General features: G+C 41.1%; 4 protein-coding genes across 5 annotated transcripts; 2 read left to right on the top strand and 2 right to left on the bottom strand.

The window, feature by feature from the left end:
- Positions 1 to 5,205: 5,205 nt before the first annotated feature.
- Positions 5,206 to 10,758, top strand: rac1a (Rac family small GTPase 1a). The gene is made up of 6 exons (XM_084040526.1): positions 5,206 to 5,483; positions 6,747 to 6,818; positions 7,027 to 7,144; positions 7,596 to 7,658; positions 7,995 to 8,154; positions 9,334 to 10,758. Exons 1-6 carry the CDS (start codon positions 5,449 to 5,451, stop codon positions 9,462 to 9,464), a joined length of 579 nt encoding a protein of 192 aa, XP_083896652.1. The 5' UTR covers positions 5,206 to 5,448; the 3' UTR covers positions 9,465 to 10,758.
- Positions 10,759 to 12,273: 1,515 nt separating this feature from the next.
- Positions 12,274 to 14,640, bottom strand: crym (crystallin, mu). Its single transcript, XM_084039825.1, has 8 exons — positions 14,410 to 14,640; positions 14,191 to 14,341; positions 14,031 to 14,093; positions 13,834 to 13,935; positions 13,374 to 13,557; positions 13,162 to 13,283; positions 12,961 to 13,045; positions 12,274 to 12,860 (listed from the first exon to the last, which is right to left on the bottom strand). The coding sequence occupies exons 1-8, from the start codon at positions 14,574 to 14,576 to the stop codon at positions 12,787 to 12,789; spliced, it is 948 nt and encodes a 315-aa protein (XP_083895951.1). The 5' UTR covers positions 14,577 to 14,640; the 3' UTR covers positions 12,274 to 12,786.
- Positions 14,641 to 15,162: 522 nt separating this feature from the next.
- Positions 15,163 to 16,467, bottom strand: LOC311032741 (NHP2-like protein 1). The gene is made up of 3 exons (XM_084039738.1): positions 16,274 to 16,467; positions 15,974 to 16,094; positions 15,163 to 15,642 (listed from the first exon to the last, which is right to left on the bottom strand). Exons 1-3 carry the CDS (start codon positions 16,274 to 16,276, stop codon positions 15,380 to 15,382), a joined length of 387 nt encoding a protein of 128 aa, XP_083895864.1. The 5' UTR covers positions 16,277 to 16,467; the 3' UTR covers positions 15,163 to 15,379.
- A 1,086-nt stretch (positions 16,468 to 17,553) lies between these two features.
- uqcrc2b (ubiquinol-cytochrome c reductase core protein 2b) lies at positions 17,554 to 22,790 on the top strand. 2 transcript variants are annotated; one of them, XM_084039724.1, is made up of 14 exons: positions 17,554 to 17,677; positions 18,482 to 18,568; positions 18,929 to 19,078; positions 19,244 to 19,308; positions 19,399 to 19,455; positions 19,680 to 19,804; positions 20,120 to 20,217; positions 20,297 to 20,354; positions 20,464 to 20,559; positions 20,648 to 20,847; positions 20,957 to 21,037; positions 21,135 to 21,211; positions 22,242 to 22,395; positions 22,497 to 22,790. In XM_084039724.1, exons 1-14 carry the CDS (start codon positions 17,645 to 17,647, stop codon positions 22,578 to 22,580), a joined length of 1,365 nt encoding a protein of 454 aa, XP_083895850.1. In that variant the 5' UTR covers positions 17,554 to 17,644; the 3' UTR covers positions 22,581 to 22,790. The 2 variants fall into 2 exon arrangements, with proteins under 2 accessions (XP_083895850.1, XP_083895849.1); XM_084039723.1 differs by lacking the exon at positions 18,482 to 18,568 and adding an exon at positions 18,605 to 18,706 and having other exon boundaries at positions 17,598 to 17,677.
- Positions 22,791 to 23,140: the final 350 nt, after the last annotated feature.

The following is a 23,140-nucleotide window of genomic DNA, read 5'->3' as shown; positions in this document are numbered from 1 at the left end:
CACACACACACACACACACACACACACACACACACACACAGAAAATGACACGGAGAACAAAAGAAACGAGGGTCATCGTTCCTACTGGAAGTAAAATGTTGCCATTTTGCTGGAAACTTCCCTTCACGTTCATTCCATTGACTCATCTCACACCTGAAACAGATCTGATTGAATGTGATTGTTGACGTGACTCATGGTTGAATGTCATGACACAGAAGAAGTCCCACTGATGACTCAAGCTCTGCGTATGCTGCGTGCCACTGCTCGTGCAAGGAGAGGACTCCTCCAAAAGTTCATTTTCAAGGAGCTTTAACATCTGCTTCCGCTGGCTAATAAACAAGCTGCACATAGAGCCACCTGAAACCAATCTGCTCAACATGCAGTCGGATGTTGGAGGCATGCAGGGAGCATCTACAGGCAGTTCACGGCTTTCACAGAATAAAACGGGAAGTTTCTTTTGCTGAGACATTTTCAGGTGCAGTTTGTTGTATTGGAGCAGCGTTTCTGTGCATTTATGAGCATATAGGTGTAGCGAGTGGGTGAGCTGGATAGAAAGGCCTTCACTGGTGGTAAAATGTTATTCTCTGATGCAACTGTGTGACATTTAAAAAAAAAAAAGCACCCTATCAGATCTGCGTTGTCCGAATCAGACTCGCCACCGCAGATAAATTCTCTGAAAATCCATCAAATGTTGCGGTTTGAGCTGCAGTTATCGAAAGGATCTTTTGACTGCAGCGTATAGGCCGAGCCTTGAGTTTATCATGTGGGAACTAGAGATAGCAGCAGCACAAATGCCAAAGCCTCTGGTTCAGCCATCTGCTTTATGATGATGAAATCCAGAGAGTGACTCGAGGATACTCTCATTCTTTAGCTTTCACTCCATTAGTAGTGTTGACTTTCTCCGCGTGGTATGATGGCGGACTTCCCGTGATCTCTGCCGTGAGTGCTGCTGTTTCAGAGCACATTCTGGCATTTAAAGCCTGCAGACAGTCAATCTGAGTCCATATGCAAATGAGAGCACCGTGACAGGGATCATTAAACCTGGGTGATTATTAAGAGAGCTAATGGTTGGACGTAATGATCCGGTAAAATGACTCTCCAAACTGCAGTGTGAAGGGAGGTGCACAAGGACCGAGGGGTGGCAGAGGAAGCAGGTGCAGGGCTGAGCGTGACAGTGCACAATAAACGCCTCACCATCACCGATCCTTCACAGCAATAGTCTGGCTTGTTGCAAACTCTGATGTGAAGTTCCAAGCCTTCTTCTGAAACCAGGCTAGCTGTTTAACTATAAACTAACCGAGCCACACACTCCATATTTAAGAGAGGCATCTTCCCATCTGACTCCCTGAAGAAACAAAAATGTCTTGAAATGTTGAATTGAAGTAACTTAATGACCCCACAATGCTTATTTAGATTATGTTGTGTTTTTACCCATAAAAGTGGCCTAGAGGATCTTTATATGAGTTTCCAAGCACAATCAGTGGAGCACAATTATTGTAACAAAGCTCCAATGAAGGCAAATCAAAAGCAAATAAAAAGATGGATTTGCTGCTAATTTGGATGCAACATTACACGCGGTCTAATGAAGGCGACCTTTTTAAAAAGCCCAGGGTTTGTAAAACTCATTGAAGACATTTTAAATTCTAAAATATGTGTTTTTTTTTTTTTGGAGATGTATGAATTCTTTCTCAGAGCATGAATTTAATGTCTTTTCTCAGCTTGACATCATGAGGCCCCACAGTGAGACTCCACTGTGTTTTACAGCCTCCCCGATGTGCCGGTGACTGCCTGGTTATCCTTCATTAAGCTCTCTTCTCTGCGTTTGCCCCCAACCAACCACCCCCCACCCCTCCACCATAACACACACACACACACACACACACACACACACACACACACACACACACACACACACACACACACACACACACACACACACGTAAAGACAGGATTACGTTTATCCTGTTAATGTGTTGTTTGCTGGAAAATCCCCCAATAACTATAACATATTTACTAATGTATTGGTGTGTGTGTGTGTGTGTGTGTGTGTGTGTGTGTGTGTGTGTGTGTGTGTGTGTGTGTGTGTGTGTGTGTGTGTGTGTGTGTGTGTGTGTGTGTGTTTTATTTTATATGTTTCAGCATTGAGTCTTGGACAGGAGAATGTGGTTTGACAGTAAAACTGTAAAATTGAAAAATGCTGCCCTCTCGTGTTCACATGCCAAACTGCAGAGGGTTTTTTTTTTCAATCAATGGTCCATACTCCATTACAGATAAAAGTCAAACATCAAGTCGTTCAAACATCTACTCATGTAAAAGAACAAAGGTATTATGAGCAGCAGAATAAAAAGTTATATTACTCGTTACACAGAATGTATTTTTATATTTTTTTATATTTTTTCTGAAATGTAGTTGAGTAGAAGTATGACGATAATGATTTTTGCATTTTTCATTTATTCAAAACATCGAGTATTTGAGATCCCCGTCTTATCTACACCAATAATTAAGAGAGAAAATCCTTGAACTTGAGAATAAAATAAATATCTAACATGAGCAGAAAACGTATTTGCTTGCAAATAATCGCGTTTATCTGACAGCTACGGATACTAGTTTCTAAAGATAATTAATCATCTGCAATATTAAAATTCGTCATTCTATTAATTGGTGGAAATGCTTTCAAGCATTTCCAACCTATGTTATCCTAATCTTTATTTTTCTTTTTCTTCTTCCGTACGTTTTTTGGTCGCCTCTAGCTTCTGCATACTTTCAGCTACAAAAACCATTCAGCTATCAAAATGTTCAGCTTTTTCAGCTTTTTCCGGGACATCTTCAACATTTTTTCAGCCTTTCATACTTTTTAATATATTCAGCCTTTTCCATATTTTTTTTTCAATGCATTCCTATGGAGATCAGCCTAAAAACCTCTTTAACATGCTCCTCTTTGAAAAGCATGGCAGTCTGCATACTTCCACCTACAGACGTCATTCAAATTTTAAAACATTCACAAAACCTTCAGCTATTCAGCTATTACTTTTCATTGTGATATCTATTACAGTTTTTAAATTATCAGTGTTTAAATATGATGCTGTTTTCAGACTTTTTTTGAGTTTTCAATGGGTGTGTATTGCGCGGAACCTTCTGGGCTAGAGTGCGTGACATCATCAGTTAGAGTGTGAGGGCTTCTCAGAGTTTTTTCCTTTCCAAACTCCTCCCGGCCACGATCTTCACTCTACAGACGTGATATTTTCCAATTTTGTAGACAAACTTGTCCTGTCTCTCACAATGTGCTCAAAATCTCTGTGAGTTTTACAGAATTTGAACTAGCAACCTCTAAGCGCGGCCAAGTCTCTTTTTTTCCTCATCCGCTCTAATGTTAATTGAGAAGCAGATTTTCAAAGAAACCTGATATGAACAGCATTTTCTAACTCGCCCTAGCGTCCACATTTCTGACACTAGGAAAAAATAACAGTCATCAGTGTCTTCAGCCGAGTCTTGTGGCGCTAACGGTCCGAAAATTTTGGCGATAGGAGTTTCGGTGTGAGCGTGGCATGCTTTTGTTCGGACCCATGCGCAGAGGGGGAATTGAGCGATAGAGAGAAGCAGAGAGACGCTCCAAAGCAGTCATACACACGCAGCAAGGGCCGTTGCCATGGTGACAGCACTGTGTGGCACTGATCTTCATAACTGACAGCAGGTGTGCTCTGATTGGAGGACAGGAATGTACTAAAACTACATTAGTAGTGGGATATGTAGTTTTTTTAGTCAAACCTCTTCAGCTCAGCCATACTTTCACCTAGAAACTCCATTTAAACTTTAAAATGGAGTACTCGGTAGTACTTGAGTGACAGCTGAGTTCAGTGACCTGTACCTAGTAGTTCTCAGTACTTGAGTCTCAGTAGTACTCGGTAGTACTCGGTAGTACTCGGTAGTGCTCGGCAGTACTTGAGTGACAGCTGAGTTCAGTGACATGTATTGGCTAACAGACACACACAGACACACACACACACAAACAGATAGAAAGACAGACAGACAGAGAGAGAGAGAAAGCGGGACAGACACAGAAAGAGATAGGGACAGACAGAGACAGAGGGACAGACACAGAGACAGAGGGACAGACAGAGAGACAGAGAGAGAGAGGGACAGACACAGAAAGAGATAGGGACAGACACAGAGACAGAGGGACAGACAGAGAGCGTGATGGACAGATAGATGACATATGACATCATGACATATGACATCGTCAGCGTGATGGACAGATAGAGAGAGGGGGGGACTGACAGACAGAGTGACAGACAGACAGAGAGTGAGTGAGACAGAGAGAGACACACAGAGAGAGAGAGACAGACAGAGAGTGAGACATTAGAGAGAAAGAGAGAGAGAGAGAGAGAGGGACAGACATTCAGCTTTTTCATACTTTTCACATATTCAGCTTTTTGAATATTCTCTTCAGCTATTCAGCTTTTTCATACTTTTCACATATTCAGCTTTTTGAATATTCTCTACAGCTATTCAGCTTTTTAAAACTTTTTGCATATTCAACTTTTTGAATATTCCCCTCAGCTATTCAGCTTTTTCAAACTTTTCAAATATTCAGCTTTTTTTAATATTCTCTTCAAATATTCAGCTTTTTCATACTTTTGCACATATTCAGCTTTTTTAATATTCTCCTCAACTATTCAGCTTTTTCATACTTTTGCACATATTCAGCTTTTTTTATATTCTCTTCAAATATTCAGCTTTTTTAATATTTTCTTCAAATATTCAGCTTTTTTAATATTTTCTTCAAATATTCTGCTTTTTTTTCAATGTTGCTTCAGCATTAAAGCATTTCCACGTATTTCCGCAGGAAATGCATTTTCTAGTTGTGAATAGTTATCCAGTGATAATATCCAGGTATAATTATATAACTAACTATAATGTGGTCTATTCTGCTGCATTGTACAAAAGTTGTGTTTTATTATATTGTGTTTTATTATTTTATTGTGTTGCAATTTTTACTTGGGAAAATGGAAAATATTCCTTCCTTCCACGCATTTACAAACTGGATTCGGGACTTTGGTTCTCGTCATTGAACTGTCTTATCCCTGTTCCGCCGGTAGATGGCGGTGTTTGACCGTCCCGCTCTGACCGGATGTGACTTGCTGGGATCTTGGAGCTGCAGCCTCCAAACTGTGGGCGTTTTTTTCCTTCAATCTTTCCTCCAGAGTTTTTTTTTCCTGGGTGTTGCCTGCCTGGATTACAACTTGGGAGTTTCGCCGGTTGGTGTGCAGAGAGGGAGCGACAACATTTTAATAACTTTTCCGACCGCATTCGAGGCCCCTCTCGGTTTATTTACGTCGTCGCTTCCCATCGCCGCCGGGCAGGTTTTATTGTAGCCGCCGTTAGCTAGCTAAGCTAACTGAGCTCGAACTGCCGTGACGTTGGCTGGGTGGCTAGCGAGAGAGGCGTCCGATGCAGGCCATTAAGTGTGTGGTGGTGGGGGACGGGTACGTGAAATCATCTCTTTATCCTTCCTTTGACGTCCTACATGTTCCCAGTTTGTCTCGTGTGATGTTAAACTGGCTGTTTTCGTTGACCCCGTTACCAACAGTTGTCTGGCGGCTAGCAAGCCTCGGATAACGTGCCAACTTGACAGCTGTTGTTGTGCCTGCTCTCCGGTCCAGCTGGGTCAGACAGATTTATCTCCGTGCTCCGGTTAGATGGGACTGAACGGGTCAAAGCGTGTCAAGTATTAGACACGACGCAGGCCGCCTCGTTGCCCGTTAGCTGCTGGATATCTCGTCCTATATGGAAGTTCTTGGATTGTTCGCTATTTATCTCAAAACTATTGTGCATGTTTGTCTTTAACCAGACAGCATTTTGAAGCCTTGGAATAACTTATTCCATACATTATTATTTTAAGGAATGTCAAAATTACAAAGAAATCCCAATTCAAATGAATAGGAAGCCGTTTTTTAACTGATTGTTGACCAGAAGGTTTACTCCATAATCCAAAGTGCCCAATCAATATGAAATTATATAAAAGAGAACCAATTCATGCATTTATAGCCAGTAAATGTTTGCTATTTTTTACGTGATACACTTCTTAAAACTTCTAAAAACTTAACTGACCTCACAGAATGCCTCATTCCTCCTTAAGGCATGAAATGTGCAAAAGCAGCTGTTGTAAAATATTTTTTTCTGTGGGGAGAAAAGGAGAAAATGTCTGGAATTATTTGACCTAAGAATCCAACTTTAAACGTAATTAAATAAAATAATTCAAATAGGACAATACAATTTTTCCAGATTCTTTAATGCTATTCATTCTCAGGTAGTATTCTGACGTGGGCAGTATTAATGCTATGTTTTATGCGGACAGATTCAGCACTTTTTGGGATTCATACCTGATTAGATTTAAGGAGGTATAAACCATTCTTTAGCTCATGGACACGGTCACTGCTACTCTACAACACTGTCTTCTTAAAGCAGACCTTAAAACTAGCAACGTCACACTTGAAAGATATCGGACATGATAACACAATCACAAGTTTGCAGTATAAAACGAATGACCCTGCAATCAAGATTACTTTACTTCCTCTTTAACTTTCTATTGTTTAATCAGACTGTGAGGGAACTGTATTTTTTGAGAAGTATGTATTTGATGCTTCTTAAAGTCAATGCAGACTGCAAAAATTCACAAAAAAAATATGAATGACTATCATCATTTTCTTTTCTCTGTTTATCTTTTCTCATCTCCGTTCTGATCCCAGGGCTGTGGGTAAAACATGCCTGCTCATCAGCTACACTACCAATGCTTTCCCGGGAGAGTACATCCCCACAGTGTAAGTAACACACACAAACACACCCCTCATCAACACCTGTGATATGGAGGCGAGACAGTTGTTGAGAAATGGATTAACATCTGTGCACAACTTTATCTCTTCACTGTATTGGACATTAAGATAATATAGAACTTTATCTATTGAGTGGGAAATGGTTGAAACACACTATGCCTTATCTGGAGAATAATCTCCCCCTCCCTTCCTACAGCTTTGACAACTACTCCGCCAATGTGATGGTTGATGGGAAACCAGTCAACCTGGGCTTGTGGGATACGGCAGGACAGGAGGACTACGACAGGCTCAGGCCTCTGTCCTACCCACAGACGGTATGTCTATGCATTCACGCACACTAGTAACTCAGCCAGACAATGTCAGCATGAACACTCTTTTTCACTTTGCCAGCATTGATTGATAAGACAAGAGTCTTTGCACTCAGCAGAGTAGAGCCATGTATCCATAGTACCTATACACTGTGTGGAGGAAATGAAAGGGAGCTCTTGTTTGCACTTTGTCCTGACAACAAACTGGCCTCTGTGCCAACGACTCACAGGGAGCTGCTGGTCGGAGTCAGTGTGTATTAAACCAACAGAGTCCAGATTTGTCTAGTTTGGTGAACCTTCGTGTCTGAACATTTGGCGTCTTATTAAGTCAATATTGTGTGCTATCTGTTTATTCTCAGCGTCATGGTGTTGATTTATTCTAATGTTAAGATTCTTGTCCACAGTGTAAGTTAAGGTGTCGTGTGTGTTTATGCTTTTATCGGTTTTCCCTCCTCAGGATGTGTTCCTGATTTGCTTTTCACTCGTCAGTCCAGCCTCGTTTGAAAACGTCCGTGCCAAGGTGAGGACAACCTGCTCTTTATTTCTGCAGTGTGTCACATCTGCCAATAGAGGGAACATCAGGTCCGCCATTAGACACGTACCAATCTGAACCTAACGGAGACAGAAAGTTGAAATGAAAACGATTTATCTGAAAAACGATGTATAAATATATTGTGTTATAAAATGCTAAATTGAATATACATTTTTCTGTCCATTCATATACTTTAACTTGGCCCTTTGTTTACACAATTCTCATTTGCATTAAATTCTCATTGTATTGCAATTGTCAATGCACTCCCATACTGTCCATCCGCATCCTGCATTCATGACCCTGTCCCCTTCTCTCCCCCCTCAGTGGTACCCTGAGGTGAGACACCACTGCCCCAACACACCCATCATCCTGGTGGGCACCAAGCTGGACCTGAGAGACGACAAGGACACTATAGAAAAACTCAAGGAGAAGAAACTCACCCCGATCATCTACCCTCAGGGCTTGGCCATGGCCAAAGAAATAAGTAAGTTCAGACAGCATAACTGAAATATGCTTTACTATAACATCATGCGACTGCTGCTCGTTCATTAACACAATAAAATAATACTGTAGAACAACACAATACTTAAAAACAAATACCTTTAATTCAACCGAAAGACACATTGCAGCTTTATGCAGTCATCTCAGCTGAGTACAGAGAAATATGAGGCCGAGTCCTTCTGAGTCATGGAGCTGCCCTCGCTTATGTCGGAGCACAACCCATGATGGGGTGGGGCTGCCGGTCCTGGGCAGAGGCCTTGGCAGGCTGCGTTATGTGCTGCTGGAAAGGCAGTAAGTAATGCAACCTCAAAACACAACTGTGTCGTTATCGAGGGCCTGCAAACGTGACTTTGAGGTACGTCTGCACTCTCGTGCAGGCACACACATGGGGATGAGGAGACGCGTGTGCACCGTCCGCATGAGGCGTAAACCAAGAGCAGCACTCGTGGACTCGTCACAACATAATTTAATTTATTATTGGAAGTAAAAGACGCCTCCCATTCAAGGTTTTTCCAGGCACGGCCATCATCATCATAGATATAAATGAATTTACATTTCATCGGCAAAATATGTTTCATTCTGTTTCTCATCAGTTCAAGGCGTTTTCCTCTGAGTCTGTTAAAAGAGACCAGATATTAGGCCTCTGACCTGGAAAAGAGTTATTATGAAATAAACTAGCTGAAATGGTCCAGACGGGGACTCAGTATTGTTGTTTCCCTCCGCTGTGAGTTCATCCAGGCTGTGTCGTAAACTGAGGGCTTGTCACTCAGCACCATTAGTGCCCTGGAGGTCATGAGAAGCATTTAGTTTTAGAGTTTATCAGTGGAAATATATCTCTTCAAAGTTATTATGTTCCAATGTTCTTCATCTTTCTGTAACCATCTATCTAGTCCACTCTGCAGTATGTACTTGGAGAATGAATTACCTGTGGAAGGGACCATTAATCCTGCATTTTATTTCCTTATATTGTATTACATTACATTGTTAATGTAGTACAATATATTACAGTTGTTGCATTTGACATATGGTTACACACTGCTCTCTGACACTGAAAGATGTTTGTTTGATGGATGATATGTTAAAGTTTATGTATGATGATGGCGGCATGGGATGAAGTCAAACTGGTTTGATGACTCATTCCTCTGCTTTTTCTGCCCACCAGGTTCAGTGAAATATCTGGAGTGCTCTGCTTTGACACAGCGTGGCCTTAAGACAGTGTTTGACGAAGCCATCAGGGCGGTCCTGTGCCCTCCACCCGTCAAGAAGCGGAAGAGGAAGTGCAGGTTATTGTAATGGAGAACCACAGGGAGAAGACAAACACTCGCCTACACTCAGACGGACGAAGATGATGGCCGGGTGCCCCAAATATCTATTCACCCCGTGTCCTTGCTTACATAGAAGCTCTGGTAGATCAGACTTCCGTCTGAAAGAACTTCACAGATTTAAGCAGTGCTGAATGTTTCCTTGTCGGATCTGGTTTCAGTTTGCTCACATCTGTTTCGTCCTTTCAGATGAACTGGAATGAAGTGACTTTGCTAAGGCCTTGGGGAACGTGAGGGTGGGGGATTTGATCAGGGATCTGGGGTTAATTAATGAAGGAAGAGGGAGGATTTCACAAAAAGCATTTGTGTCTTTTTTCTCAGACGTGAAGAAACACTACTTGAATGTGATTTTTATCATGAAATAACCGTAGATTTAACTCTATTTGAGAAGGAGGTCCTGCACTGCACTCTCTCCCCTACACACTAAGAGATTCCTGCTGCCTTGATGAAATTTTACTTTAAGGAAGAATGTTGTTTGAAGCTCTAATTTCTCCTTTTTTTATTATTAGTCTCATGTCAGCTGTGATTGATGGTTTTGTTTACATGTGTCATCAGACTAGACTGAGGTTGCCAAAACTCAGTCAATGGCAATCACTCTGTAGTCACTCCATGGACACTAACATGTATTTTAATTTTGTCTTAAACTGTACCAGATACCACAATGCAGTCATATGGAAACAGTTTAACCCTTTTTTTTTTTGTAGCAGCTGTTAAAATAAGTAATAATTACTAGTCTCTACAATTAACGAGCATTTAAAACGCAGTCTCTAATAGATATCTAACATTGATTGTCTTGTTTTGTTCCTTAAAGCTTTCTAGGTGAATCCATTGTTCTCTTCATGCTACATGTTCAGTCAACACACAGTATTTCACGTGAAGGTGCAGTGCAGCCAGGGTTGCTGTGCTGCTTCGTTCTCCGTCTATCTGTAAAGGTTACGTCATTTCAAGCTGTCGCTAAGTTCGTTTCGACCCCATCTGTCCCCGTGCTATATGAAGTCTACGAGCGAGTGTGTTCACACACTTGATTTGAAGGTCTTTGTTGTACATCGCGAGCATCAACTGTTCAGAAAATGCATTTCGTTTTAAAATGAGCAATGATCAATTTGCATGGGTGCTCTGAGAACCACTGTAAATCTGGACTCATTTTATCAGTGTTTTAATGCTGCAGTGGAAGTGCACACTTGGATTTACTTTCTTGCTGAATGTGGTTTGTTTTCACATAGTCATAGGGATTTTTTTTTAAAGCAAATAAATTAATCAAAAATGCTCTGTTGAATTTATCATTTTTGTCCAAACATACTAGTTCGGGGTAATAAGTAAAACAGCAAGTAGGGTTATTTCCTTCCCACTGTCTGTAACATCACATATTTCCCAGATACCAACGAGATGTCCTCATAGTCTAAAAATGTTACGGAATTTGACATAAAATTGTCCAAACAAGCAAATCTTTACTTTTGAGACACTGGAACCAGGAAAGGCTTTTGCATTTTTAGCCATGGTAGCTGGATGGCAATGTGGGTCAGTTCACCACATCCTATAGCGCCACCAGCAGGTCAGCATTTAGCTTTGTCCAACATTGGATTATGACAAAATATTAATATAGACATACCATTGCCAGCTTTTTGTCGACATACTATACTATGACTTTTTAATTACTTTTTGTCAAAATACTATACTATGACTTTTTAATTACTTTTTGTCAAAATACTATACTATGACTTTTCAATTACTTTTTTGTCAAAATATTATACTATGACTTTTCAATTACTTTTTGTCAAAATACTATACTATGACTTTTTAATTTTTGTCAAAATACTATACTATGACTTTTTAATTTGTCAAAATACTATACTATGACTTCAATTACTTTTTTGTCAAAATATTATACTATGACTTTTTAATTACTTTTTGTCAAAATACTATACTATGATTTTTTAATTACTTTTCGTCAAAATTCTATACTGATTTTTTAATTACTTTTTGTCAAAATACTATACTATGACTTTTTAATGACTTTTTGTCAAAATACTATACTATGATTTTTCAATTACTTTTTTGTCAAAATATTATACTATGACTTTTCAATTACTTTTTGTCAAAATACTATACTATGACTTTTTAATTTTTGTCAAAATACTATACTATGACTTTTCAATTACTTTTTTGTCAAAATATTATACTATGACTTTTTAATTACTTTTTGTCAAAATACTATACTATGATTTTTTAATTACTTTTTGTCAAAATTCTATACTGATTTTTTAATTACTTTTTGTCAAAATACTATACTATGACTTTTTAATTACTTTTTGTCAAAATACTATACTATGACTTTTTAATGACTTTTTGTCAAAATACTATACTATGATTTTTTAATTACTTTTTGTCAAAATTCTATACTGATTTTTTAATGACTTTTTGTCAAAATACTATACTATGATTTTTTAATTACTTTTTGTCGATATTCTATACTGATTTTTTAATTACTTTTTAATTACTTTTTGTCAAAATACTATACTACAACTAATTACTTTTTGTCTACACAATCCAGAAAGAAATGCAACAATATGTCTGTGAAATTTTATATTCACAGTATATTATATTTTGTCTTTGGTGGTCTTTTGTCTTATTGGTGTTTCCTAATCATAAACGGTGTTTCATCGAGCATCAACATTGTTGCGGAGGCAGTTGAGCTACTTCTGATTCACCTCCCTGTGTTTCGCAGCTTGTTTCTTTAGCTGAAACCAAACATTTAAATATTTTTTCTTTTGTCATTGATTTTGTCACAAAAATGTAAATGCAATATACTCAGTGCTCTGATTCACTGAGTGCATTTGAAATTGTGGCTTAAAGAATGCTCACAAAATGGAAACTAAAAATGAAATGTCAGAGTGCCTTTCCCACTTTAATATAGCCATACAAGTATGTGAAAATATTGATGCAGATTGGATTACATATTACATTATATAACATACATGTAAAATGATGATATTGTGGAATGACATTTTCATTTTCAAGTTTACATTAATAAAGTCCCCCATAGGCTTCCATATCATTTGAAAAAATCTAAACATTTCTTCTTCTAGCATCAGCAAGCACATGTAACACAGTTCATTAACTCAATATTGATTAATCGTGTTAGCTTACAATAACAACTATTATTTGTGTATCAAGCAGCTTCATTGGTATTAAAATATATTATTTCCTTTCATGTCTTCTGTTGTCTTGATCTCGATCACCTTGTGTGCCATGAAGGTCAAACAAAGAGGTCAGGATTGAAATACATGGCCACTTCAGACTTGGCTGGATTTGGCTTTCCATTTGTCAAATACCAGCTTAGCAGACACTGCATCTTCAACTCCCATTCCTGTTGGACAACAAACAAAACAAGTCTAAATGTACTGAATTGGAAGACATTAACTACATTCCCTAAATATGGACTTGGCATGCATACCGCCAAGGCTTACCAAGGGATTTGAACACGGTTGTCTTCTCTCTGTGGGCAGGTTTTGTCCCATTAATAACATCTCCCAGCTCTGCAAACACCTCGGCCTGAAACGAGGGATCTACAATCACATTTGCTTCTACACACACTCTGCAAAGTCGGCCAATAAGAGACATTTCATTGAACTCATTGAGGCGATTAGAAAGCAGAATGACTAACTGACCCCGGAGAGGATGACGTCACCAGACTCGCACTTTGCTCCCTCCCTGCTGTCGGTGTACACCACCGCCTCCTTCATCAACACGTCGTCCAGCTCCCGCCAGTCCGGCCTGCAAGCTCCCACCGCTGCTCAGCAACAGGATGGAAATCACAGCAGGGGGGAAAAACGATTTCCTCTTTAATATCGTGTTGTGTGTGTGGGTTGTTTCTTCTCACCTGCCACGTGGGCTCCTGGTTTGACCCACTGACCAAACAGCACTGGCTCTGTATTTCTGGTTACCGTCACTACGACGTCTGCTCCTCTCACCGCCTCCTCTACGGACACGTACGGCGTCACCGCACCGCTGACGGAGCGGCAAAACCTCTCTGCTCCCTGTCTTGTGTGGCTCCACACACGCAACTGTGGTGAGGAGGCCATCAGGGACGTGTGAGAGTTTATTACAACAACCATGACATCATTCCATTAGTTGTTAATAAACTAAAGTCATGGGCTTTTAAAAGGTGATGCACTTTATATCACCATGCAGTGTTGGTGGTTTTGGCCTCCTTTAGGTCCCTAATATGAGATTAGTACCAACATGAGACCAGTATCCCACTTGTGCTTACATTGCCCTCTTGGATAAACAGACTTCTGTTTAGATGTGTTGTTCTTCCACTCACCAGTCGTTATGCTTACCTCTTTGAATGCAAACGTTTCTGTGAAGACGTTGTAATGACTCAAGGCCTGTTTGCCAGTCCCCAGGATGGCCAACACCTCCGCGTCAGGGCGCATCAGCAGCTGTGGGACACAAATACAGCAGGACGGTGTCAAAGTTAGAACAACGCTGCAACATTATACATAGGCATTAATTAATGTTGGGAAAATCTAAGTACCTTGGCAGAGATGGCCGAAGCCGCCGCTGTCCTCATGGCTGTGATGACCTCTCCATCCATGACCTGCAGGTTGGAAACATATTCGTTAGTTTAGAGCGTTTTCATGCTGGTTCATTGATTACAGCTTCTTCATAAAGAGTCATGCGTTAGTTTTACCCACAGCCATCACATTCCCATACTCCGGGTCCAGCAGCAACACCGTGGCTTGCGTGGCGGGCAAAGTGGAACCGTCCTCCCGCTTGTAGAAACACACGCACTTCGTGCACAGGACTCCGTCGTTCTCCATGTATGTAGGCATTAATCCCATGAAGCTGTACGGGCGACAGTGTGTTAATGTTTAATGTGCATCACTAAACTGGAAGTACAGAGCGGAGCCTACCCGTGGTGTTTCTGCAGGGGCAGCGTGGTGCGCACTGGCTGGATCACCTCTGCGCTTTCTCGCCTGGAGAACTTCCCCAAAGCTTCCTCCAGACGGGGGAGCAGCTCCCGGTAAAGCAACAGCCGCTCCACCTCACTCTTCCATATGACAGCAGGAGGCCCGGCCATGGCGTCTCTAGATAGTCTATCCAAATGCAAACTGAGCTGCGGCCGGTCACACAACTGGCAGCGGGTTTGTTGGAGTAAGCGTTCCACACATGCGCAGTAGACCACTGCGTGACCAAGTGGCGCTGAGGCCAAGTTCGGGGTAGAACTTCCCTCTAAATATAATATAATATAAATATAATATATAATAATATAATATACAGCACTACTGAAGGACGACTTCTACCCTAGAGAACAGGGTAATCAAAAGTACTCAAAGTAAAAATGATCACTTTCTACTGACTGTTTTCACATACACATAAATAAGAAAAGGTATTGAGCCTGTTTTTAATGTAAGGTGTACAGTAGCTTTTTGTTTTAAGATATAGGGAGTAAAAGTAAAAAGTTGTCAGAAAATAAGTGAAGTACAGACACCTGAAAATGCTACTTAAGCATGTACATACAAATGACCTCTGCAGCACCACTTGTGGCTGAAATTCATATTAATTCCCCAATACATAGATTCTTATATTATAAATGACTCCGGATGTTAAAGATATTGTTAAAAGTTAAGGAAAAGATGAATCATTGAAGTGAAAAAAACACCACATCAGGTTTAAATAAAAAAGGATTTTATTATGAATCAGGTGATGCCTTGGCAAACTGACACACACTTAAGTTCATACACTGTCCTAAGAAGTATAAAAAGAAAAACAATTCTTGTCATGCATGACTTTTTTTTAAATCAAACTGAAGAATATTCCCAATCTGGAATTTTGGTTCCCCCTATTTTCCAAGGAGACTTTGTCACAACAGTGCAAGAGAAATCAGACGAGCAGTCTCTCGATAGACAGCTGAACAGACTGAATCTGCGGCTTCAGCTGAGAACCCTCCTTTATGGTGACCGAGGTAGCAATGACGGGGCGAGACACCCCGCAGGCCCGGCCAAGGGCCTGCTTGGAGCGGACAAACACGTACGGGACGTTCTTGTCCTCGCAGAGCAGCGGCAGGTGGAGGATGATCTCCAGTGGTTCGGCATCAGCAGCCATCACAATAAACTCAGAGATGCCTCTGTTCAGGGTTTTAGTGGCTGCAGAAAAAAAAGATCAGAGTTGGTACAGTGTATGCGTCAACAGTATTATTAATTGTACTCACATTTTGGCAGACGTTAACTGATAGTCTGTTTTTTATAACTAAATATTTGATTGCAACTTCCAAGAAAACAAAGCAACATCACTAAATTACTTGGCAATCGACAGACAATCCTCGTATTTGTATGTGTGCTTGTTTACCAGAGACCACGTTTCACACACTGTTCTGACGTCACATTAATCTACAAGTGGTGGATAAATAAACGACCTGCTTGTACGTGAAACCAATGATTATAGTTAGATTTAGTCCAAAGATGAAGGCTTCCTCACCTTCGTTAGCCCCCTTTCTCAGCTGCTTGTAGTTTGAGGCTTGCTGCACCAGGTCCAGGATGGTTTTGGACAGCGTGGCGTCGGCCAGCGGGTAGGCCTTCGGGTTCACTTGGGGTTCAGTCTGGTCAAATTACAAAAACAAAATAAAAACACACTCAAAACGGGAACGCTGCGTATAAAGTAAACGAACACGAGTATGTTGCGAGTGAAACACAGCTCTCTGGGCAGGCTAGTCACTTCAGCTAACGTTAGCTAATAGTTAGCTAGCCTGTTAGCCTAACTCAGAACAGCAACACTCACCATCGTAAACAGTCGTTTCTCGTATTTCGGCCCTCTCGGCGAAATGCTTCACGGAGGATTGTTCTTTCAACCTGTGTTAGAAAGGCCAACAATGACACAAGATGTGTTTTCTAATAGTTACAGATCTGTGGCGCTATAAACTCTCTGAGCTCTGTTGCATGCAGCCAGTCCTAAACGTTCACCGCACGTGTGGAAGAACGCGCATGCGCAATGAAGGCATCAGCTCAAAACGACAGGAAGTGCTTGTCCCCTGTTTACGTTTTATATTATAGGTATAGCCAATGGATGGGTGTTAAAATAATCGATGATGTGAAAACATTTTAAGCTGTACCCAATACATAAATATTGATTATACCAATATTATAAGAACAGCAAATAGCAAAAAAGTGAATAAATCCGATTCATATAGCGCTTAATAAGTGCGTCACAATAAACAAAGTGCAGGTAAAACCAAACATTATCAATATTATAATAAAAACAAAGCAAAACATACAGAAGTATGACACATATACACAGATATACACACAAAACATGAAATTAAAGACAGAGACAGAGGTCTACCCAAAAGTCAGCTTAAATAAATGGGTCTTAAGGTGCCCTGTAAAGACTTCCACAGTATCAGCAAACCTAATCAGTTATATCAACACAGCACGATAATGATAGAAGTAAGAATTATAACAAAAACATCAGATTCTATAAAATATAATGATTATTAGAAGTAGCTTATTTTATATTTCAAGTAAATTAAAACAAACATATATACATACATACATACTTCTGTATTTTATCGAGGCCTATGTGAACATGTCTCAATATTTACTGTACTTACTAAAAAATATTTGTACATTAAGTATTTTATTTCGTTTCCTGTATTTTTTTATGCCCAGTATTTTTTTTTTTATATGTACTTTTGTGTGTCATGAGACATGGATGTTAAAACAATCCCAGGGGGAGTAAACAGCGCAGTGCAGGAGAAATAGCAAGAACGACCATAATGAATGACAAAAAATTATATGAATAAATAAAAACATATTGCAATTGATTAAAGTAATTAATAATTTGCAGTATTTAGAGCTTTGTTGATGATTGAAGATTACTGCTTGTAAGCCTGGAATTATCTTACCATAAACTTTTAGTACAATGCCAAAGCAAAAGTGGCAACAGGTTGTAGAGAAACAACATAATGTATTCATGTATTTAGTTATTGTACAGTTTGGGGTTGTGTGCTATTCGCCTCCGTGGCAACAGAGGGCGCACGCACATTGGCTCGGCGGTACTTTTGCGAGCAAAGAACGCGCTGGGGATTGTGGGTAGGGCACTTTCAGGCCAGCCATATTGCTCTAACGTCCTGACTGAAGGAGAGTCGGGGCGATGAAGGGGATTCGGGGAATTAGTCAGCTCTCGGTGAGGATTCCGTTAACGTATCCTGTATATTTGTGTGTCGGAGAAGCTGCACTAGTCCGTTACGTTCTTTGTGTGATTGTCGGTTGTGTATAAAAACAGTCAGGGTCGTGTCCGGACGAGGTGTGATGAAGAGGAGACGAGGAAGCAGCTCGTCGTGACTATGTGCTTATAACCTAACATACACAATAAACGGGTCATGAGACATTAAACGTACTGTTGAACCCAAAGTCACTCAACTCGGAGTCTCAGAAGTGACCGCTGGCTTCTCGAGGACTCGATTCATCTTCCGCTCCTCAACCTATGTTGACGTCAGCTCAGGCTCGTGCGGCTATCGTACATCGCTATTCTACATATATTAAACTTAATTAACACCTGCGACTTGGGTTGTTGTAACCAAACTAACCCTATGTGGTGATAAACCAGCTCAACAACCTGCACTACATTAATTTATATATGAATACATAAAAACAAGTGAACGTGTACGTCTGTCTGTGTATTGACATTAGAGCACAGAACCAATAGATCTAAAACGATTTGTGGCTGATTTTCCATTTTTTGTGAAAAGTCTGCAATGAAGTTTGTTTTGGAGTTACCCAGTTGTCATGGAATTCTAGATGTTTCTGAGCACTTCTCATTCATGTTGGCCTAATCACAAAAACAATATGTGCTGAAGAAGATCATCCGAATGCTCAAGCATCATTTTGTCACATCATTTTGGTGTGATTTCCTTCCTCCTCAAACTGCCCTTGCATGGGTCAGCAACACATTTAATGTCCCACCTTCCCGTGTTCTTGTTTTCCCCAGAAGAGGCTTTACGCGGCCCAGGCTGCCCGTAAGGTGGAGTTCACTGGGGCTGCCGAGCACGTAAAGTTTCAGCCGCAGGATGTGCAGGTCAGTGGTTGTTGACTTGTGTTTCTTCTCCAACAGAGACGGTTCCATGTGGGCGCCGGAACAGGCCAGTCACTTGTCCGGCCCCTGGCTGGCCTCAAGCTCTCTCCGGGGGCTGGCCACTCCTTTCAGGACATCCACGTATGTTGGGGATGAGGATGGGATGGCCCGGGTCCACATGGTGTGGTTTCAAGTCTTAGAATGAAGAGAGAGGAAAATACATATTACTTATATTTAATGCTTAAGCTGTTTAAGCATTTTAAAAGTGTGAATTCAGGCCTATTTGTTGAAATGTCTATCTTTTCTATATTTAATGGAAATGGTTAACCAACAGAATATCTCCATATGTGCCGTTGTGTCCAGGTAACCAGACTCCCCAGCGGACTGGTGATCGCCTCCCTAGAGAACTATTCCCCAGCCTCCAAGATCGGAGTGTTTGTCAAGGCCGGTTGTCGTTATGAGACCCCTGACAACCAGGGGGTCACCCACCTCCTCCGACTGGCCTCCAGCCTGGTATGATACCGCACCGTTTCAAACAACTGTTGATCATTTAGAATGAATTCAGTTGTTCTTCCCTCATTGGTTTTCATGTATAATTCATACCCAACGTATATTATTGTCGAGCATACTTGCCTTCCGTCTCAGCTTGGTGTTGACGCACATTTCCTGCTTTTGCAGACGACCAAAGGAGCGTCGGCTTTCAAGATATGCCGGGGTGTCGAGGCAGTGGGAGGCAGCTTGAGGTCAGTAACTGCCAAGAAAGGTCATTCCAGACTCATTCATGAAAGTTTCTTCCTATATCAGTTTTCTTATCTGGACATGTTTATCTGCAGCGTGACTTCATCCAGAGAGAACATGTTCTACACCGTTGACTGCTTGAGAGATGACATGTAAGTCTTTGAATAATGTCAATGTTGTGATATTTTCCATGTTTGTAGACATGTTTTGAGGATAAACACTCGTACTTTGAGCTTGAATTATGACGACGATAGCATAAAGTTCTTATAGCATATTCCTACAGTGACTGTTTGGTACACAGGAAGAGGCAGACGAGGTTACAGGGGAAGGATATCGCTAAACCGTTTTTTCTCCCTTATTCATTATTTGTCTGCAGTGACACAGTGATGGAGTATTTGATCAATGTGACAACAGCCCCAGAGTTCCGGGCATGGGAGGTTTCAGACCTCACACCCAGAGTGAAGAGGGACAGGGCCCAAGCTGCACAGAGCGCTCAAATAGGTGGGCTTTTTGGTTCCCTTGCAATGCACACACTGATTATTGACGCTTTTCGACAGCAGGAACTTAATCCTGGGACAAGGACCCTTTGATGATTTGTGTTTGGACCGCAGGTACCAGGGGATAAATAAAGTTAATTTCACCTCGCAACAAAAAAATCTGTGACAAAAGCAGATTACATCAGACAGGCAGACCAAATCCTATCACTGTTTACTGGGAGTCTCCCCAAACAGGCAGCTGATTTATCAATTAAGAACATCACAGACATTGGTTTCATCATTAGTGTTGCATCCTGATTATGCCGCTTTCTTTTTTCAGGCGTGATTGAAAGTCTGCATGAAGCTGCCTACAAGAATGCTCTCTGTAACTCCCTGTACTGTCCTAACCACATGGTTGGCAACATCCAGTCTGGGCATGTAAGTATTTCTCTAGTGGTAGTTTCTAGTAGTGTTAATACACCCATTTAAACCTTTCTATTATTGTATTTTTCTCCAGCTGCACCAGTTTGTCCAGAACAACTTCACAAGCGCAAGAATGGCTCTTGTTGGACTCGGTAAGGCTTTAACTTGATGAGTGTTGATGGCATCAAGTTATCGTGGTCACCAAATAATTTCTAAATTACCAGAAGATCAGTAAGTGTAAGATGTTGGTCTTTCCTTCAGGTGTGGACCACACGGTGCTGAAGCAAGTTGGGGAGCAATTCCTCAACATCCGCAGCGGGGCAGGCACGACGGGGGCCACGGCTCACTATCGTGGAGGTGAACTGTACAGATGTTGGAAAAGAATCTGCAACCGCACAGCGCAACTATTTTGAGAAATTGTAACTCGCTGAACTCCTCTCTGTAGGTGAAATTCGTCTGCCCGGCATCAGCAGCGTGGTCCACTCGGCGGTGGTGAGCCAGGCGGCGGCAGCGGGTTCCAGCGAGTCTCTGGCCTTCAGTGTGCTGCAGCATTTACTGGGAGCTGGTCTGCATGTCAAGAGAGGCTCCTGCGTCTCCAGCAAACTGACCCAGGGTGTTGCCAAGGTGACAGCTGACCCCTTTGATGTGAGTGATTTTCAGTTTTTAATATAAACTTTGAAAACTGTTCATACACCGGGGCCTTGATTGGCGTGAATCAACATTTTTCCCCTGATTTTTTTCTTTTTCTGTACAGGTCAGTGCTTTCAACTCCGGCTACTCTGACTCTGGTCTGTTTGGAGTCTACACCATTTCCCAGGCTGCAGCTGCTGGTGATGTGAGTATCCCACAGCCTAGAGTAGCCGCAGTCCTTGTTTTTAATAAATGGAACTGGAAAAAGGACGGTTTCTTGATGTAATATCTGTCCTCCTCAGGTGATCAAGGCCGCTCTGGCTGAGGTGAAGGCGGTTGCTGATGGTGGAGTCACAGCTGCTGACCTCACTCGGGCCAAGTACGACATACAGACACTCCTTTTAGCATTTAGCAGACGCTTTTATCTAAAGAGACTTACAATATGTACATTTGTTGGAAGAATGTGCCACAGTATGTAAGACTCTCTTTTGGAAGAGACCAAATATAATATGATGCCGCTGTCAGGCATATTTTCTAAATTATGATTTAATTGGGAAATCAAGTTGTTTATTTCTAGTTTACAATTAAAACCAACAAAATTGACTTAATAGTGGACTTAATTAGGGTCTCTACCTCTGCACTATCTGACATGCTTTAAGTCAATTTCAGTGAGCAGTAAAAGGAATAGTTCAACATTTTGGCAAATTCGCTTATTCACTTTCTTGCCTGGAGTTAGATGAGGAGATCCAATAGCACTCTCTTACCTGTAGGGTAAATGTGTGGCTGGAGCAGCTCAGCGTAAAGACGGGAAGCAGCTAGCCAGGATCTGTCCAAAGAGCACAAGAATTAATACGGCACATTAAAAAAATCAAATTGTTTCTATCACACATTGTTTTTCAGATAGGTTAAAGAAACGGGGTCTTTCTCAGCATATCTTGCCGTGACACATTTGCTGCCATTTGGTGGCGCTGCAGCATCATGGTTCATCCAGTGGAAATCACACTTTGTGGGTGCAAGCAGCCATGACACTGAGGGCCAGGCAGTCGGCCTGCTCCAATCAGGCTGCACTCATAGTGATATTTAGAGACCTTCAGTGATGCTGGTCAGATTTTCAGAATCGGTTTTATTATAAGTGTAAACACACACAAGGCTTTATGTCACTCTGGATATACACACACAGAAATAGACATACAACTAAAACAGGATAAAAGGTAAACCTAACATTGTTTGTTGCTTTGGACAGAGCCGTGATATCTGTTTCCCTCCAGTTAAATGTGATAAATTCACATAAAAGAAAAAAGGACTGGACAAAAGTCTCATTTCATCCTCATGCATTGCATTCTCAAGAAAATACAGAGTAAAAAGTTGTCCTTTATTGTACCTGATGATGAACTTTGTTTTCTGTGCAGGGCCCAGCTGAAGGGCCAGTTCCTGATGTCCCTGGAGACTTCGGAGGGTTTGCTGGAGGCCATGGGCACTCAGGCTCTGGCCGAGGGATCCTACTGCTCCGCCGAGGAAGTCTCCCGAAACATTGACAACGTGTCCCTGACTGATGTCGCCAACGTAAGACGTTTAGTTCTTGGTTGTTGTGATGTCAGTTAGATAACAATATAAGATTTGTGTTTTGGAGTTAATGCCCTAACGTTCTTGCTGTTCGTTTGCAGGCCGCCAAGACATTTGTGACCGGCAAGAAGACTATGGCATCCAGCGGCAACCTCATAAAAACTCCCTTTGTGGATGAAATCTAAACCCCTACCGTGTCACTAGTTTCCTAAACCTGTTTTTGTTCATCAATGCTGTTCTGAGGGGCATAATGTCGTAACACGGCTGGGTGTTTCCAGGTGCTGCAGCAGTATATTTCCAGGTGATGCTGCTCTGGTGCATCACAACGTCTTCACTCATCTGTCCACATTATCTGTATAGCTGATGTAAAATAATGAATAAATTCTATCTACAGAGTTTAAGTGTTGGTGTTTTGGGTGTTATGAGTTCAGTCTTTTTTGCTGAAATACGTGTTCGTATTCGTAATGCCAAGAATGCATGAATCTGTTGCTTGTTCTGGAGTTCTAGACTGAATAAAGTTCATCAGTCCAGTGAAGCGCTCCAATCAGTCTGCAGTTATATGGAAACTATGAATGAAGACCATGTAATACAGTCAAAAGCTCAGACAGCAGACAAGTGGACACGAGTTGAGATTTTTTTTTTTTTATCATTTTAGATTTAACACGAGATGACATGTTTTAGAAAATAATGTAAATCTTCACCGATGCATAATTTATGTTGATGTTGGAAAAAAAAAAAAGTACCA

This window comes from Eutrigla gurnardus, assembly GCF_963514095.1.
Source record: "Eutrigla gurnardus genome assembly, chromosome: 22".
Classification (NCBI taxonomy): domain Eukaryota; kingdom Metazoa; phylum Chordata; class Actinopteri; order Perciformes; family Triglidae; genus Eutrigla; species Eutrigla gurnardus.
Note: the sequence above shows the minus strand (reverse complement) of the source record. Positions and strands in the feature narration are given on the sequence as shown.